This window comes from Sarcophilus harrisii, chromosome 3, assembly GCF_902635505.1.
Source record: "Sarcophilus harrisii chromosome 3, mSarHar1.11, whole genome shotgun sequence".
NCBI lineage: Eukaryota > Metazoa > Chordata > Mammalia > Dasyuromorphia > Dasyuridae > Sarcophilus > Sarcophilus harrisii.
Window position 1 is genome coordinate 10020416 of NC_045428.1, and position 18159 is coordinate 10038574.

At 50.7% G+C, this 18159-nt stretch overlaps 1 protein-coding gene across 1 annotated transcript in view; it reads right to left on the minus strand.

The window, feature by feature from the left end:
- CROCC2 (ciliary rootlet coiled-coil, rootletin family member 2) overlaps positions 1–18159 on the minus strand; it is a 95476-nt gene that overhangs the window by 39501 nt on the left and 37816 nt on the right. Inside the window, exons 20-23 of the mRNA XM_031957495.1 lie at positions 12587–12730; positions 5053–5291; positions 3946–4105; positions 1378–1545 (exon numbers count right to left, since the gene is read on the minus strand). Coding sequence (XP_031813355.1) covers positions 1378–1545; positions 3946–4105; positions 5053–5291; positions 12587–12730 — 711 coding nt within the window. The remainder of the gene's footprint in view (positions 1–1377; positions 1546–3945; positions 4106–5052; positions 5292–12586; positions 12731–18159) is intronic.

An 18159-nucleotide genomic window follows, 5' to 3' on the forward strand; every position in this document is an offset into this window, starting at 1 on the left:
TCACTTGCCCCTAAGACAGAAGGGCAGCTTGTTCCCGGAGGGTCCCTAATGTTCCCCAGCAGAGAGAAGTCCCGTCCCAGGGAGCTCAGGCTGAAGCTGAGACCCTGGACCACGTCCAGTCCAATCCCTCAGTTATAGCTGAAAAAACCCAGGCCCAGGAGGGAAGTGACTGATGCAGGATCACTCAGGAGGTGAGGGACCGAGGTGAACTCTAGTCCTCCACTCCCATTACTGCTCTCTCTGCCTTCAAAGATGCTCCAGAGCTTACAGAAAACCATACTCTGCCAACCCAGAATTGCGTAGATTCTCTGTCACCGATAGATTTATAAAATAAGTCACCTAAAGAGTCCTTGCCTTGTCCCAAGTCACACAAGAAGTGGCAGATTAAAACCTGAACCAGCTCCACTGAGTTCCCCTCAGCTGTGGGTCTCTGAACCCCACAAAAAGGTCACTCAGCAGCTCAAAGACAATCATACTGGGATTCAAGACCAGGCCTTCTGACTCTCTAGTCAGCTTTCTCAAAGTCCTTTCCCCAACTTGGTGAGGGCATGAAGAAAGAGAGGAACAAGAGGAAGAAGAAAAGGAAGAAGAGGAAGAGGGAAGAAGAGGAGGACAAGGAGGAAGAGGAGGAGGAGGAGGAAGAGGAGGAGGAAGAGAAAGAGGAGGAGGAAGAAGAGGAGGAGGAGGAAGAAGGAGGAAGAAGAAGGAGGACAATGAGGAGGAGGAAGAAGGAGGACGATGAAGAAGAAGAAGGAGGATGATGAGGAGGAGGAGGAAGAAGGAGGAGGATGAGGAGGGAGAAAGAGGAGGAGGAGGGGGAGATGAGAAGTGGGAGAAGAGAGAGACAGAGGGAAAGAGGCCCTTGTAATGCGGTTAGGACTAATTCAGCCCCTTGATTCTGAGAAGCCTCTGGCCATGTATTAAGCACTTTTTATGTGTCAGGCTCTGTTCTAAGTCTGGAGCATGTAAAGATAAAAATCAAACTGTTCCTGACTTCAGGAAACTTACATTTTGATAAATAAAAATTAATGGAAAGGGGAAGGGGGGAACAATACCCTCATTCTTCCCCCCACCCTTCTCCTGTTCTCCATCCTCCTCTTCCTCCTTCTTCATTTCCTCCTCCTCCTCCTTCTCCTGTTCCCCTCCTGTTCCTCCTCCTTCTCTTCCTCCTGCTCCCCTTTTTTCATCTTCTCTTCTCCTCTCCCTCTGCCTCTCCTGACCCTTACTATGGCCCCTCTATTTCCTTTCCCTCCCCCTCCTTTCCTTCTCTTTTAGTCTTTCCCCCTCCTTACCCTGCTCTCTCACTTCTGCCTGCTCTTCCCTTGATCCCATGGGGGCCAAGGCCCTGTGGGGATCCCCGGGGAGTCGCCTTCTCACCTCCTTTTGAGCCCGCTCCCAGCTGGCTTGTGTCTCCACGACCTTCTTCTGCAGCTCCGCAGATTGCTGCTGTGCCCGCTGCGCCCGCTGCTCCTCCTGCATAACCCGGGCCTGGAGGTCACCTACTTCCTTGCATTTCTTCTCGTTCTCCCCTTCCAGGGTCTTCACCTGTGTGAATGGCAGAGGGTCACAGACCCGGCATCTTGGAGGGCCCGTGAACATCCCAGCCAGGAAGCGGGGTGGGGGGGCCGTGCCAAAGCCCCTCAGAGAGTCTGGGGCCCATCATTCAGCCCATCACAGAAATCACCAGTAGGCCTTGATTTATTGTCTATAGGCTAGACTTAAGAAAGGTACAATTAGACATAGAAGTGTTTCCCGGGATCCCATTGTTCAAAGTGCCTCCGACATGAGATCTGATCCAGCAAAAGGGCCATAAGTGGGATGTGAGAGACGGCGTCGGGTTAACGCAGCACTCTGGGAAATGTTGGACAACCGGATCTCATGAAGGATCAGTTACTATTTATGAACAGCTGAAGAGTTGCAAAGCACTTTGCATATTTGGATTTGATTTCATTAGAAGGACACAAGAGAACTTGGAAGTAGGTGCTGTTATTCTCCTCATTTTACAGAGAGAAACCGAGTCTCAGAGAAGTCAAGCGATTTCCTCCAAGGAAGGATTCTGGCCCAACTTCAGCTCTTTCTCCCTCATGGCCCTGCCTTGGGCACACAGTAGGGGTTGTGTGACTGGCCAGGTGAAGTGGTGGTCGTGTGATTGGTTAAACAGTGCTTATGTGACTGATCAAATTAAGTAGTGATTTTGTGACTGGTTAAGTAGTAATGATGTGACTGGTTAAGTACCGGTTCTGTGATTGATTAAATAGTAGTTATATGACCGATCAAATAGTGGTTATGTGACTGGTTAATTAGTGATTGTGTGACTAGTTAGGTCATGGTTATATGACTCGTTAAATGGTGGTTATGTGGCTGGGTAATAGTTATGTGACTAGTTAAGTAAAATAGTACTAATGTGACTGGTAAAGTGCTGATTATGTGAGCGGTTGAGGAGCAGTGATATGATTGGCTAAGTACAGTTGTGTGACTGATTAAGGAGGGATTGTGTAGCTGGTTAAGTATTTATCCTTTTTGAGCCTCAGTTTCCTCCCTGGTCAAAGAAAAAAGCTCTGATTTCCCATGGGTTTTTGTTAGGCTCAAAGGAGTAAAACTGTGCGAGCCGGGCAGTGCCAGCTAAGGGTCTGGTGAGATTATTGTGGTTGTGGTTGTTTGCTGTCTGGAGATGCAAGGCCGAAGCAGCCCCGTCCTCACGGGGCCGACCTCTCCACGCAGGGATGCTTGCCGTCCCCGGCACCCATCCAACATCAGTCAGAAAACCGGCAGAGACACGGGGCGGCTCCAGGTACTGAGATGGTCTTTCCCAGGCTCCAGCCCGTCCATCTTTTCACAGTCTCCACCAGCGACTGCTCCTGGTTCAGGCCTTGCAGAAGGGCCCAGCAGAAGGAGGCCTCGCAGCTTCTCCTGACGGCCTTCCACCACTTGAAGACAGCTCCGAGCTCCCCCCAAGTCTCCTCCAGGCTCCACACCAACATTGCTCTTCTCCCTGGAGGGGGAGGCGAGCTGTGCCTGCTTGACAAATCTGGTTCTGATTACTGTGCGGGCAGAATTAATGCTCTTTTTCCGTGGCCTTTATGTGCTAATCCCCAGATTGTAGCTGTTCTATTGAGAAATGGGGACCGTCCTCAGTGGCGCAGACCTGCCTCGTGAAGGCGCAGGGATGGCTGCTCTTTGGGATCCACCTTCCTCCCGCTTCTTCTCTTCCCCAGAAGAGAGAGGCCTCCCCGGAGCCCAGCTCAGTGGGGTAGGGGCCGACTGCCGACTGCTCCAGATTTTGTGGGAAAACTCTTGGATCCACTAAGGACGACATCTCGGAAGGTCAGAGGTCCGAGCCATTCCTTGAGAAGGAACGCCACCCATGTGATGAGGGGGCGGCTAGGAGGGGGCCCTGGTTCTGAAGTGAGACACCCAGCAGGCACAACCCACCTCCGATGCTGATTCCTCTCCCTCAGTTTCCCCATCTGTTAAAAGAGATGCCTCTGAGGTCAGTCCCAGCTCTAGAGCTGGGATCCTAGATGTCCTTGAGGCAGTTCAAGGGAATCCCCCACTTCCTGAGGCATCTCCTTCCACTTTGGAGGGTACCAAGTTGGGGAAAGTTTTTTTTTTAACCATTACCAGACTTAAATCTGCCCCCAGATATCTTCTACCCCTTGTCTCTCTCTTCCCCTTGGAGCCAGAAAGAACCAACTTGCTTCCTTTTCCTCACCCCAGCAAGGTCAGGACTGGCCCAGTGGGCATTTCATGAAGTCAGAGTGCTTTAAGGCTGAGAGAGCACTTTCCTCACTGGTAGGGGGTGGGGCTCATTGCTGATGCACCAAAGATCTTTCTCAGTGTCCCCCAGGGTCACCTTGGCTCATTTATCTGGAGCCTCAGGTAGGGGCTCTGATAGGGGATGTAAGAACATTGCCTGGAGCATCCAAACCCACCCTCCCGGGCTACCTGTCTCCAAAGTTCCTGCAGCTCTCGCCGGGCCTCCATCCTCGACCTCTCCACCTCTCGAAGGGTCGCTCTGAGCTCCCCAGCTTCTTTCTGGACAGAAGCTTTGGTCTCCTCCAATAGGATGAGCTTCTGTTCCTTCTCCTCTTTGGCCCGCTTAAAACTGAAAGAAACAGACACAGGCACAGAGACAGTCAGAAACAGAGACAGAGAGACAGACAGAGCCAGAAACAGAAAGAGAGAGAGAGAGAGAGAGAGAGAGAGAGAGAGGGGTAATCCTTCTCATGACTCTGCAGGGACCCACAACCTCCACCATTCTCCCTTATCACACCAACTTTTTGGCTTCTTGAGGCCATTGGAATGACCCGTCTAATATTTTATGCTTTTTCAGTGATGAGGAATGACTTCTGTCAAATTGCCTTGGATTTCTATTTTCCTGATATTTGGGATCATGGAGTCTTGGAGCTAGAGGTGGCCTTCAGGGTCACCGGATCAGTCTTTTCATCTTTGTGTATTTGGAACAAAAGATCTAGAGCCTGCGGGAGCTTCTGAAGGTCCCCGGTTTCCTGTGTCCTCTTATCATGTGCAAAATGGGGAGTTGGGCAGAGAAATGCCAGTGGCTCTTTAGCTCTAAATCTACCATCTCTGCAGTCCTACAAAAAAGGGAACTGAGGCCCTGAGGGGTGTCATGAGCTAATGAAGGGACAGTCCATCGGCCTCATCTTGGGATGGCCCCGGAGCTGGATTTGGAAAGTGCAAGAATTATTTCCTCTTCCCGGGATCTCTTGAGTTGCCTTTCCTCCATGTTGCCCTGGCACCCAAGGGGCTCTCAGCTCCCCCTCGTCTCTTGAGATACCAAACATTTAGATCCTAACTTACTGAAGTATTTACTCCATGTTTGCGCATCTTCTCTTTCCAAGAAGGCTGAAAACCCTTCTACACAGGAGATTATTGGGTGGGGTGGATGGAGGACAAGGAAATTGAGACCCAAAATGGAGAAGGACTTGCGCCAGAAACCCTGGACAGGAAACAAAGGTGGGGATTTGAACCCAGCACCTCTAATTCCCAACAGACCAGGGGTTCCTGGCCGCCTCACCCTCCGCCGGGTACCTGATCTTTTCATGCTCGACTTTCTTGACGGCCTCGCGAAGCTCCGCGTTGGATTGCTGCAGCGTGTCCTTCTCCCGGATCTCGTCCTCCAGGGTTCGGCGGATGGCTGCCATTTCATTGCGTTCGAGGTCCCGGGCCTCCCGGGCCTCCTGAAGCTCGCGCTGAAGCTCAGCCAGCTCCCTGCGCGTCCGTTCCTCACTTTCCTCCGCCCGGAGGAGTTGATTTCTGAACTCTTCCACCTGCGGAGAAGCAAAAAAATCTCTGAGGAGCCGTGGGCTGCCCGGCGCAAGTGGGGATGGACGCGGCTGGAAGGAACGGAACACTGGGCTCGGAGGGGGAAGCCCCGGCCTTCGAAAGCATCGCCTCAGATACTCCCTGCTGGCTGACCCTACGAGGGAAGCTTCACTCCTCGGCCTCAGTCTCCTCATCTACAACCCAGCAACAATAATAGCAGCGTCCTTGGGGTGAATGTCTCAGAGGGAGGAGGGACAGAGGTCCGGGAGAAAGGGCGCGGGTGCTTCCTGGAGGGGGCCACGCATGGGTTAGGCTGGGGGGGTTACACGGGGGAGAGGAAGGGGAGGGCGATCCGGGCGTAGGGAAGGGGGTCTCCCATGAGGGACCGAAGGTAGGGGCTGATGGGAGTTTGGGGTAGGTGGAGGAGAGGGACGCGAGTTAGGGCCAGAGAATAGGGTGGGGGGAGCAGTTTGAGGTCAGGAGGCTTGATTCCGACCCAGGGAAATCCCGTGGTAATCCACCTAACAAGGGGCTCCAGCCTTGCTTGAACACCTCCAGACTTCCAGAGCAAGAGGAGTATATCATGCACCAGCACACACGTGTGTTTGTGTGTGTTTGTGTGTACCTGTGTGCTAGATCTGCCCTCCCTTCCCAGCAATGGCCCGGGGCTTTCTGGCGCAGAGACTGGGTCACTCCGAGGCTGTTGGAGCCCAGTGGGAGCGGGGTCCAAATCCCGACTCTGCCCATGACTTTGTGCAAAGTGTGGAGCTCCGTCTACAAAGAGGAAATAGTGGGCTCCGTCCTGGCCCTGCCCGGACTCTGGGAGGGAGGCAAAGGTAGCCAGCACCTCTGGAGGGGGTGAGCGGCAGCAGCATGGCAGGGGGAGGGAGACATGGCCCAGTCAGGGGTCTACACGCCTCTCCTTCCAAAAAGATAACTAGGGCTGGGCAAGCTGGGCTTTGTCCCATGATGGCAATATGCTGAGGTACACCGGTTTCCACTTACTCCCTCCGGAGATAGAACAACAGGGGGGTTACACAGTTAGTCAAGATTTGGATTGAGGGGACAGGGAAGATCAGGTGGGAGAGCTTAGGGTCAGGGGCTCTTTTCAATATCTAATCCTAGATGCTGCCTGGGGGGCCCTTAGAGGCTCAGTGGCTTTCCCAGCGTCCCACAGCCAGGATGTGTCAGAAGTGGGACTCGAACCCTGTTCTTTGTCATTCCAAGGCTACTTCTGGCAGCGTAATTAGTTAAAATAGAGGCAGCCAGATGGTCTGCTCTCTCCCCCTCCCCCCTCCCCCCTGCTCCACAAGGCTGTTCTTCTCCCTCCCCTCTCCCTCCCGCAGCCTTGGCTTTCAGCTTCCACATCTTGGTACCCGGGTCACTGTCTCCCTCCCACAGGGCGCTGCCCCGAGTCTGCCCCCAAAGCTCACCTGCATCTGGCTTTAAAAAGTTGGTTCCTTAGGGCAGCTTTTGCTCTTCTTGCCCCAAACACAAAATTTCCTAACTATGGCTCTGTCTTCATTCCCAGAGTGGGAACCTGATATTGTTCTCTCTCTGTTCTCCCTTCCTTCCCTTCCTCCTTCTCTCTGTCTCTCACTCTCTCTCTGTGTCTCTGTCTCTCTGTTTCTGTTTCTGTCTCTCTGTCTCTCACTCTCTCTGTCTCTCTCTCCCTCCTTCCCTCTCCTCTTCCTCTCTCTGTCTCTCTCACTCTCTCTGTGTCTCTGTCTCTCTGTTTCTGTTTCTGTCTCTCTGTCTCTCACTCTCTCTGTCTCTGTCTCTCTCCCTCCTTCCCTCTCTCCTCTTCTTCCTCTCCCACTCTCTCTGTGTCTTTCTCTGTTCTTCCATCTCTCTCTTCTCTCTGTTCTTCTCTCTCTCTGTGTCTCTGTCTCTTTCTGTTTCTCTCTCTGTCTCTCACTCTCTTTGTCTCTGTCTCTCCCTCCTTCCCTCTTCCTTCTCTCTCTCCTTCCTTCCTCTCTCTCTCTCTCTCTCTCTCTCTCTCTCTCTCTCTCTGTCTCTGCCCCCTCTCCCTCCTCCTCCCCCCCAGCACAGGAAATACTAGAAACTCTCAGGGATATAAAACCCTGTTTTCTAAGGAAAAGCACTTCTTCCTCGACGCCGTAAATTCCAACCCCAGTCCTTCATTCTGCCCTCTTTTTGTTGTGTTTCAGAGCAGGGCAGGGAACCCCCCTCACATCTGGGCTCCCTCAGCCTGCTCCAAACTCAGCGAAATTCCCCATAAGTCAGGGCCAGAGAGGGGGGCATCCATCATAAGGGAAACTGTTTGCATTTCCCAGGCAGGGGGAGAGGGGAAGCCTAAATCGGGCAGAAAGCCCCCATGAACCCCCCCTCCCCAAAACCAGCAAGTCCCTCTCCCAGGACTTTTACAGCCAAATCCCTTAATGTGATTATACTAATTATTTCTTTACTGGGGATAAAACAAGCTCCTGCGCCCATCAGGCGCAGCTCTCACGAGCCCCATGGCAAGAAGGATGGAGGGCGCTCTGACTTGGCAACCTCGAAGGGCCTTGTGCCCAGGAGGAGGAGGAAAAAAGAGGAGGAGGCGGCCGCGCCGCGAGCTCCAGTTCAAAGGCTTCCCGGCGTCCCCCGGGGATGGGCAGCAGCCTGGCTGGATCCTGCGCCCTGGGCTGCTGCCAGGAGTCCTGCGCGCCTGGCCGGGCTCCCTCCCCGCTGCCCCCGCAGCAACCCCCTCCTCCCCGGAGCTGCCCCCAGCCCTGCTTCTCAGCGTTTTCCCTTTTGTGTTTGTTTATTTCTGTTTACTTCTACTCTCCCCCATTCCCGGGGGCTTTATGAGGAGCTCTCCGTTCCCCGCCTTGCCCCTTCCCCTCCTGGCCTTTCTCCTGCTCCGCCCCCTGTCCCCGCTCTCAAATCCCCTCTTGACGTTCTTGTGTGGTCTCTCTTAGCCTCTGACTTGGAAATCGGTTGAAAAAAGACTTTTCTTTCTCTCTGTCTCTGTTTCTCTGTCTCTCTGGTTCTCTGTGTCTCTGCTTGCCTGTCTGTCTGCCCCCTCTCCTCTTCTCTCGGTTTCTCTCTCGCTCTCTCTCCCTTTCCCTCCCTTCCTTCTTTCTGTCTCTGTCTCTCTCCCTTTCCCTTCCTCCCTCCCTTTTCTCTCTCTCTGTCTCTCTCTCTCTTGTCTCTGTCTCTCTCCCTTTCCCTCCCTCCCTTTTCTCTCTCTCTGTCTCTCTCTCTCTTGTCTCTGTCTCTCTCCCTTTCCCTTCCTCCCTCCCTTTTCTATCTCTCTCTCTCTCCCTCCCTCCATCCCTCCATCCTCTCTTCTCTCTCTCTGTCTCTGTCTCTCTGTCTCTGTCTTTCTGTGTCTCTGCTCTGTCTCTGTCTCTCTCCCTCCTCCATCTTCCCTCCTCTCCTTCTCTCTGTTCTGTCTCTCTTTGTTCTGTCTTTCTCTCTGTGTTCTTGTGTCTCTCCTCCCTCCTCCTCCTCCTTCTTCTCCTTCTCTCTCTCTCTCTCTCTCTCTCTCTCTCTCTCTCCCTCCCTCCCTCCCTCCCTCCCTTCTCTCTCTCTGTCTCTGTCTTTCTCTGTGTGTCTCTGTGTCTCTCTCCCTCCCTCCCTCCTTCCTTTCTCTCTCTCTCTCTCTCTCTCTCTCTCTCTCTCTCTCTGTCTCTCTCTTGTCTCTGTCTCTCTCCCTTTCCCTTCCTCCCTCCCTTTTCTATCTCTCTCTCCCTTTTTTCCATCCTCTTTCTCTCTCTTTCTTCTTCTCTTTGCTTTCTGTTTTCTGTCTCTGTCTCCTGTTCTCTCCCTCCTCCATCTTTCCCTCCTCCCTTCTCTCTCTCTGTCTCTGTCTCTGTCTTTCTCTCTGTGTCTCTGTGTCTCTCTCCCTCCCTCCCTCCTTCCTTCTTCTCCTTCTCTCTCTCTCTCTCTCTCTCTCTCTCTCTCTCTCTCTCCTCTCCCTCCCTCCCTCCTCCCTTCTTCTCTCTGTCTCTGTCTCTGTGTGTCTCGTGTCTCTCCCTCCCTCCTCCTTCCCCTTTCTCTCTTTCTCTCTCTCTCTCTCTCTCTCCCTTTCCCCCTCCCTTTCTCTCTTCTCTCTCTTTCTGTCTCTTCCCTTCCTTCCTCCACCCTTCTCTCTCTCTCCCTCCCTCCATACCTCCATCCTCTCTCTCTCTCTCTGTCTCTGTCTCTCTGTCTCTGTCTTTCTGTGTCTCTGCTCTGTCTCTGTCTCTGTGTCTCTCTCCCTCCCTCCATCTTTCCCTCCTCTCCTTCTCTCTCTCTGTCTCTGTCTCTCTTTGTCTCTGTCTTTCTCTCTGTGTCTCTGTGTCTCTCTCCTTCCCTCCCTCCTTCCTTCTTCTCCTTCTCTCTCTCTCTCTCTCTCTCTCTCTCTCTCTCTCTCCCCTCCCTCCCTCCTTCTCTCTCTCTGTCTCTGTCTCTGTCTTTCTCTGTGTGTCTCTGTGTCTCTCTCCCTCCCTCCCTCCTTCCTTCCTCTCCTTCTCTCTCTCTCTCTCTCTTTTTCTCTCTCTCTCCCTCCCTTCTTTGTCTCTCTCTCTATCTCTCTGTCTCTCTCTCCCTCCTCATCTCCCCTCCCTCTCTCTGTCTTCTCGTTTGCTCTATCTTTCTCTCTGTCTCTTTTCTCCTCCCTCCACCATCCTTCCTCCTTCCTCTCTCCTTCTCTTTCTTTTTTTTCTCTCTCTTCCTCCCTCCTCTCTGTCTCTCTCTGTCTCCTCCCTCCATCCCTCCGTCCTCTCCTTCTCTCTGTCTGTCTGTTTCTGTCTCTCTGTCTCTATCTTTCTCTCTGTCTCTCTCTCTCTTTCCCTCCCTCCATCCTTCCCTCTCTCTTCTCTCTCTCTCTCTTTCTCTCTCTCTCTCTCTCTCTCTCTCTCTCTCTCTCTCTCTCAAAATAAACAAGCTGTCACACTGAATTACTCTTTCTTTTGCTTTTATGTCCTTCACTTTTCCCTTTTTCCCCTTTGTTATTGGTTTTTTGTCCAAACAATCCTTTCTTCGAAACAAAACCTCTTGAAAAGAAACCCATTTTATTTTAACTTTTAATCTGGATCTAGAAAAGGGCCTCGTCCTCTGACTGTGTGAGCCTGAGCTGGTCACTAAGCCTTTAAGTGTCCTGGGCCATTCTGGGAGGCCCGGAGACCAGCAGTTGCAGAATGATGAGTTGGTGGGCTAGCTGAAAGCCATCCTGGCGTGGCCAGAGGCTATTTGAAGCACTTTGCCTAGAGGAGGCCGGATCCATTTAGCTTGATCCCAGAGGCCAAGATCAGGAGTCACAACGAGGACCTTTTGATGTCAGGAAAGATTTAAGGGCTCTCCTGAGGGCTGTTCCTGAGAGGAGGATGAGCTCCCCTCCTTAGGGGAGTCTGGAGGATCGGGTGCTCAGTGGGAACCTGTGTGGGGGATGTACAAGGAGCCAAGTGAGGCTCCCTCTAACTGAGCTTCTGTGATACTGGGATCTCTATTGATTGGTTAAGAGATTTCCTCATCTGGGAGGCCTCGGTACCAACAAAATCACATTTCCAATTACTATTCCTTGTCCTCAGTCTCAGTGCAAGGATCTTGTATGTAAGTGGTGTTTAATAAGTGCTTATTTGTATTGAGAGATGGATGACCACTTCTCAGAGAATCTACAGAGGGGAATCATTTATATTACAGATACAGCCTCTAAGGTCCCTACCTTTTAGGTGTCATGGGAGGGCATTGTCTGTCAGTCAGTCAATAAACATTTCTTAAGCACCCACTATGTGCCAGGCTTAGTGCTAAGTACTAGGGATACAAAAAGAGGCAAAAGATCCTACCACTGGGGAGATCACAATCTAATGGAGAGGAAAAAACAAGTAAACAAATATGAACAAACAAGCTACATCTGGGATAATTAGGAAATAATGACCAGGGGAAGGCGCTGGAATAAAGAGGGCTTGGGAAAGGCTTCCCGTGGAAGATGAGATTTTAGCTCAGACTTAACCAGAGTGGAGAGGGGAGAGCATGCCAGGCACTGGGGACAGGAAGAGGAAATGTCTGCAGGTGAGAGATGAAGGGTCTTATTGGTGGATCAGCCTGGGGGCTAGAGGCACTGGATCAGAGATGACATGTTAGGGTGTAAGGTCTAAGAAGACTGGAAGGAGAGGAGGGGGCAGAATACCAGACACAGAGCTTTGAATTTGCTCCTGGAGGAAACAGGGAGCCATTGGAGTTTATTTAGTAGAGGGATGACATAGTTGGACCTGTACTTTAGAGGGAGTGAAGAGGAAGATGCAGTGGGGAGGGAGGGGAGAGAGAGAGAGAGAGAGAGAGAGAGAGAGAGAGAGAGAGAGAGAGAGAGAGAGAGAGAGAAAGAGAGAGAGAATGGGGAGAGGGAGAGAAACAAAGAGAAAGAGGGAGAGACAGACAGAAATAGAGAAGGGGGGGAGAGAGAGAGACAAAAAGACAGAGAGAGAAGAGACAGAGACAGAGAATTAGAAATAGAGAGATACACACAGTCTCATTTGGTTGGGATATGCAGTAGCTGCTCTGCAGAATAGAATGTACTTGTCCTGAGCCAGAATTATAATAGATAGAGCTCATCTTATGTTTGGGACAAACAACACGAAAGACTTGGGAGCCCTTAAATCACAGGACCATGAGTTTGTAGCTGGAAGGGACCTATGGGTCATCTAGTTGAATCTATTCTTTTTCAGATGATTAAAACACCAACATTTATGAGGTGCAAATAATCTGTCTTTGTACAACAAAGATCCACAGTTTTCTCTATGGTTCTATTTCTTGCTTTTCTTTATATATTGGAATGTTGGTGCTGATGATTACTTAGAGGCCTCTGGGTAGCAGAGAGGGTAGAATGTTGTCCTGGGAAGAAAGACTTGAGTTTGAAGTCTCAGTTGCTTCAGATGCTTACTTGCTGTAAATTGGAAACAATTATACCTAGTCTCTCATTGGATTGTGGTGATGACAAAAGGAGATAATATACATACAGCACTTTGCTTGTTCTGAAGTGCAGCATGTAAGTTATTATTTTCACAAGAAAAATAAAATTTTAGCAAAGAAAGATCAGTTGAGTTGTGAAGGAACTAATTACTCTAGCGGCTCCTTGGTGCATACCGGTCATCTTGTACGCACCAGATGATTTTTGGTTAATTATTTTGGCTAGTGCTGTAAAAATTCTTCTTTTACACTGCTGAAGAAGTACACTTTGAATTTTTAGGTTCTTTAAATTTCAGGTCCTGAGACAAGAGTCCTATTGCCCTACTCTAGTTTCACCCTTGTTCTTAGCTGACCACCTGTGTCACCTCTTCATTTCTCCCGAGGATGGAGAGCTTGGCAAACTCACCTCTTGACCCACAGTGCTCTTTTCTCTGACTAGTTCCTTTATGCGCTCATTCAAGGCCTTGGCCTCTTCCTGGTGGGTGGCCATCGAGGCTTCAAACTGAGCCTGGAAGGCCTTCAGTTCTTTGCTGATGCTGGTCACTGTTTCCTGTGAGGGAGAGAAGAAGGGATATCTCTGAACTTTGTCATTGAACTGTTTCTGCTTGGGGGGGATGGGAAGGGGGTCTTCTGAGAAAGACACAGGGGCCCCTTGTCCAACATTTCCTGTCTGTGCAGCCCAAAACAAACGAAATGATGAGTCAGAGTGGGAAAGGCACCAGATTTGGAATCGGAAGGTCCTGGGTGCCAGTCTCAGAACTGCCTGTTTCTTTTGGTTATTTTCATTTTTGATGAGTGCCTTTTCTTTTTACATCCTATTTCTTTCTGAATATGTCCCTCCCCGTCCGACCCTGCCCAACAATCCTTCCCTTTAACAAAGATTAACGAAAAGTCAGAAAAAAATAAACCCTGACTTTTTACTATCCCTTGCTTTGCCTTCCCTTCCCCTCCCCCAACTACCTTGTATTAATTTTCTTTAAATTGCTCCTATACTTATTGTCTCCCCTATTAAAATATAAGTTCTTTGTGAGAAGGGATCGTTTTATTCATTGTATTTATATTGCCAGCTTGGGGCACATAGGCGGCCCTTAATAAATGCTCCTTGTTGATTGATTTATTGCCCAAAGCAGGTGGGTCATAAATATTTGTTTTATTGAAGTGAATTGTTATGGGTTATACCATCTGAGTGGGAGCTTGAGGCGTATCGAGAGTATTTAATTATCGATAATAATTGAAGAGCCAATCTGGGTCGAAGTTAAATCCAGAGTTTAGGCAATGGGCCACATGACTCAAATCTTCCAGGATTGAAAAGAAAGACAAAGTCATTGGTTTCATTCACTGTCTTTGGTCGATCCCAGATTTTCCTTCTTGTTTTTCAAATGGAACTGACTGGAATTCAAAAAAATCATAAAAGGTAGAGATGGAACATGACCTATTACGTCATTCGGGCCCCCTTCCCTTCCTCCCTACTCCTTTGCCAATGAAGCATCCCTCCCTACAGAACAATCCCCCGTGGATCGTCTAGACCAAGTATGAATAACTCCAAGGGTTGAGATTCCAGCTTTGTCCTTGGAAGGTTATTCCAGACTAATTGACCTTATTGTGGAGAAATGTTCCCGAATATTGCATTTTTGTCTTCATTAAATTTCATACCCTCGTTCCCCCCGGAGACATCTCACTGGATCTTGGGTCTCCCTATTATTTTTTTTGGTGTGACACTCAAGCACCTTTGTCCGTTGGACAGGAAATAGGAATTTTCTAGGAGCCTCATGTGGGCAGGAGGGGGTGGCAAGCTTATGTTGGCTGTTGGAGAGCGATGGCATAAATTGGACAGGTTCTAGGATGATGGGACACCATTCCCTGGGACAGGTGCTTGCTAATTCGTCCTTATGAAGATCAGAGGTAAGAAACAGGGGATCCTGTCCTGGAGGGGCTTTGAAGTTCCCTCACGTGGATCACAGAGTTCTTAAGAACAACTAAACTAGAAATGATTCCATTGTGGGAGGAGAGGGAGGAGATGCGACTGCACAGGGAACTCCCGAACCCACTAATGTGCTACAAACATGAGGGATATGGGAACGGGCTCAAAAAGGGTAGTAGAGTCTGAGAGGACAAACGTCAATCATGCTAAAACTCAAGAGGGGGGTCTCCACTCGAGCCTCCCAGGGAACCGAAATCATTTATAAACAGGAACCCAAACTGAAAATTGTGGTGAGCAGGAGAGTTTCTGAAAAATTTGAGATGGAATAAAATAACCAATTTTCAAAAAGGAAAAGAAGGTGGATTTTTCAGACAATGGTTGGTGATTTTGACTTTGGTTCTTGGTAAAAGTTCTAGACTATTGTTAAAAGGCGGGGGGTGGGGTGGATTGTGACTATTGGAAAAGACCAGTGGGCGATCACGAGAGCCAGCGTGGGTTCTCCAGAGATCCGTCTTTTCCTTCTTTGCCAGAGTTCCTAGATAAGAAGATCAGAGGAAGGCCTCAGTACGCTTGGAGGAAGCCATCTGACAAAAGCTCTGGTGCCATTCTTAGCACGGGATGGAGAGGTCTGGGGGGGATGACAGCTGGATGATGTGGATCAGAACCTGCTGGAGTGACCTGACCCAGAGAATGGAGAGAAGCCCCCAGGAGAGATTTCCCAATGGCTCTGAATTCGGCCTGTCCTGTTCTATGGTTTTTATACCGCCCTCGATCAAGGCAGAGAGAGCACAAGGATGAAATTGGCTGATGACACGACTCTGGGGGAGAAGACGAATGCTTTGGAGGACAGAACTGGGATTAAAATAGATCTCAAAAGGCACGAGTGATGGAAAGAATTGAATAAGATTAAATTTAATAGGGATGAATAATTTAAAGTCCTACTTTATATTATTGGCTTGAAAAATCAGCCATTCAAGAGTGAGATGAGGGAGTCCTGAGGGGTCATGTGAAATGAGGGGTCTTCGAAGGCTGTGCCAAGCTCACTACGAGTCAAGATGATGTCCTGATGGCAGCCAGACAAGCCCATGGGATCTGAGGTTCCTTTCCTAGAAACAGAGTCTGGGACTGGGCAGACTGTCCATCCCTTCCCCTGGCCAGAACACGCCCAGAGTACCCAGTGCACTTCTGGGACCAAGATTTACTAAGGAGGTTTCTGGTGATGGGTGAGTGGGACAGCGGGGCTGCTCCCAAACGGGCTAGACAAGGATCAGTTAAAATACGGAGAACTCTTCCTGGATGGGGGAAGACATCCTTGGGGGGGTAAATGATATTTGTCCTCAACTGTTTGAAGGGCTGTGATCCCAGGATACTCCACAGAGAGGTGGAGGGGAACCCAGAGGCCAATTCCCTTATTACTCAAATGAGGAAACCGAGGCACAGAGGCCACACTGGCAGCATGTGACCGAGTCATGCCAGAATATGAGCAGATATGTTCTGATAGTCCTTGTGGGGCAGAGCCAGGTGGGAGCTGCCAAGAGGCAGATTTCTGGCTCCACCAAAGGAAAAACTCTCTAATGGCTGATAAGTGAATGGTATTAAAAAGTTTAGAACCCAAACCTTAATGGTCTTTCTTCATGCAGACTTGGAGCATAATTGGGAGCAGATAACAGGCCCATTTTGGAGGGAGGAACAGCTGACATGGGGGAGGGCGACCACCTGGAACAAGCCTTTCCCTACCCGGCCTGACCCCAGAATCTCACCCACTGCCGCCTTGGCCACTATGGAACAGTTCTCCCTGGGAACGTGGAGGTACCTTGAGGATTCTTCCCATTAGTCTTTGGCTCCCTAGCACTAGCACACAGTAGGCATCTGATGAATGCTTGCTGAGCAGAACTGATACCTCTTCTTTATACCTCCAGCTGCCCCAGAGGGGAGAGTTCAGTTCTAAAAGGATGCTGTGCACAGTGCTGGGAAACCAGTTGGGAGCAGGGAGGGCCTGGGACTTATCTCAGTTTCCTCATCTGTGAAATGAGCTTAAGTCTCCTTCCAGGTGTAGACTTAGGATTCCATGTCCTCTGCCCACACCAGGATGCTTTCCCCAGGTGTAGATCTGATCAGGTCGCTCCTCTTCTCACAATTCTTCCACAGCTCCCTATTGCCTCCTAAGCAACAATCAGCTGCTATAGTTGAGCGTTACAGACCCCCCACCAACTGCTACCGTCCTCTTCTTCCTGCCTTATCTCATACTCCTCTCCTTTATGTGCTTTAATCCACCAAGGCAATGGGCTCCAAGGACACACTCAGAAAAACCTGGCTTCAGATGCCATCTCCCACACGTTTTGATTGTGTGATCACAGGCAGATCATGCGAAACTCTAAGCCTCAGTTTCCCCTTCTGTAAAATGGCTACAACTCTGCCTTAGAGTACCTACCTCCCAGGAATTTGCAAGCCTTCATTTCCCCACATCCACAAGGAATTTGCTCACACTGGAATTTGTTCTCACCCACTATGCCCTCCCCTCTGCCTGGTCTTCCCAGTACAATTTGTATCTATCTCTGAAAGCTCAATTCAGCGGCCACCACGTCGGTGAAGCCGCCTTGTCCGATTGCCCCCATCTGGGAAAGCTTCGGGGGCTGGTCCTAGAATCGGGGAAAACTCATCTTCCTGAGTTCAAATCTTGCCTCAGAAACCAACTCTGTTGCCTCAGTTTCTGTATCCGTAAAACAAATTGGAGAAGGAAATGGCGAATCACTTGAGTATCTTTGCCAAGAAAAGCCCAAATGGGGTCACGGAGAATTGGACACTATTGACAACTGGGCAAGAACAAGGACAAATAATGACTTTTCCTCTCCAGGTTCTCACAACGCTTTGCTCCTCTTGTGTATTATTTTCTAAATATAAGAGTTAGTTGTTAATTGTACACTTTCGCTCTTCCTGCTAGATTAGAAGCCTTGTGGTCAGAGTGACGTGTCCACCCCTGGGCAGGGAGGCAGTGTTAGCGAGGGGATGTAAATCCGGGGTCCCTACAGCTGATTGGGAGGACAACTCTTGGCTCTCCATCACTTCTCAGTGGCCGGGCCTTGACCCACCCTTCAGATCAGATACTTCAGACCTCACTGGGGGCACTTGGAGTCCATTGGAGCTGGGGTCTCTGCTTTGCTTGTGACCCTGCAGGCTGCTCCTCCCTCCTCTGGGCTGGGCTTCCTCTTGTGGCCTTCCTCCTCTCTTGGGGGACTCGCGTTTCCACTTTCAGAGCCGGTGTAGTGTAGCAGGCCTGCTCCAGGCTCCAGGCCCCCGGAGAGGAGCTTGCGGTTGGAGAGCCCAGCGAGAAATGTCCAAGTCAGTGAAAATGGGATCTCTGGCCTCCGGGAGAGCCTAAAACCAAGCCCTGCCTGGGGACTGGGGTCCCACCTAGGGGACTGACCGGCCTTCCTCTGGGACGGTTACATTGAGCTAGCTGGCCAAGGAATTTTCCCTAACTGGAAATGAGAGGAGAGAATAAAAGACAAAGTCCCAAACTTTCCTCTTGCAGCTTGGCCACATCGGGGGCCGGGGGAGACCTCTCCTCCTGAGTGCAGGGGCCGAGAGTGGCTGAGCCCCCAGCTCTTCTGGGAGGGGACCGAGAGTGGGTTGTGGCCTGGGTCTCCCCGGCTCCTCTGGGAGGGGACTGAGAGTGGCTGAGTCGTCCCCGGCTCCTCTGAGAGGGGACCGAGAGTGGGCCGTGGCCTGGGTCTCCCCAGCTCCTCTGGGAGCGGGCAGAGGGATTCCTCTCAGAACGGGGCCATAGAGGCTCCAGGAAACAGAGGCTCTTAGGCAAGACCAGTTTGGCTCTTTCTGCTTTTTTCCGGTGCCAGAAACTCGTTGGCTGGGCCGCAGGCCACATCAGATCCCCCAGAGACTAGAGATCCCGGGCCGCATGGAGCTGCGTGAGGAAACTGCAGAGTCCAGCACCTCATTGCAACATGTCTTCCCCTGCAGCTAAGTCAGGGCTCTTGTGCATGCCTCTCTCCATCCACAGCAGGACAGAGGAGCACATGGCGCTGAGGGCCAAGGGAGAG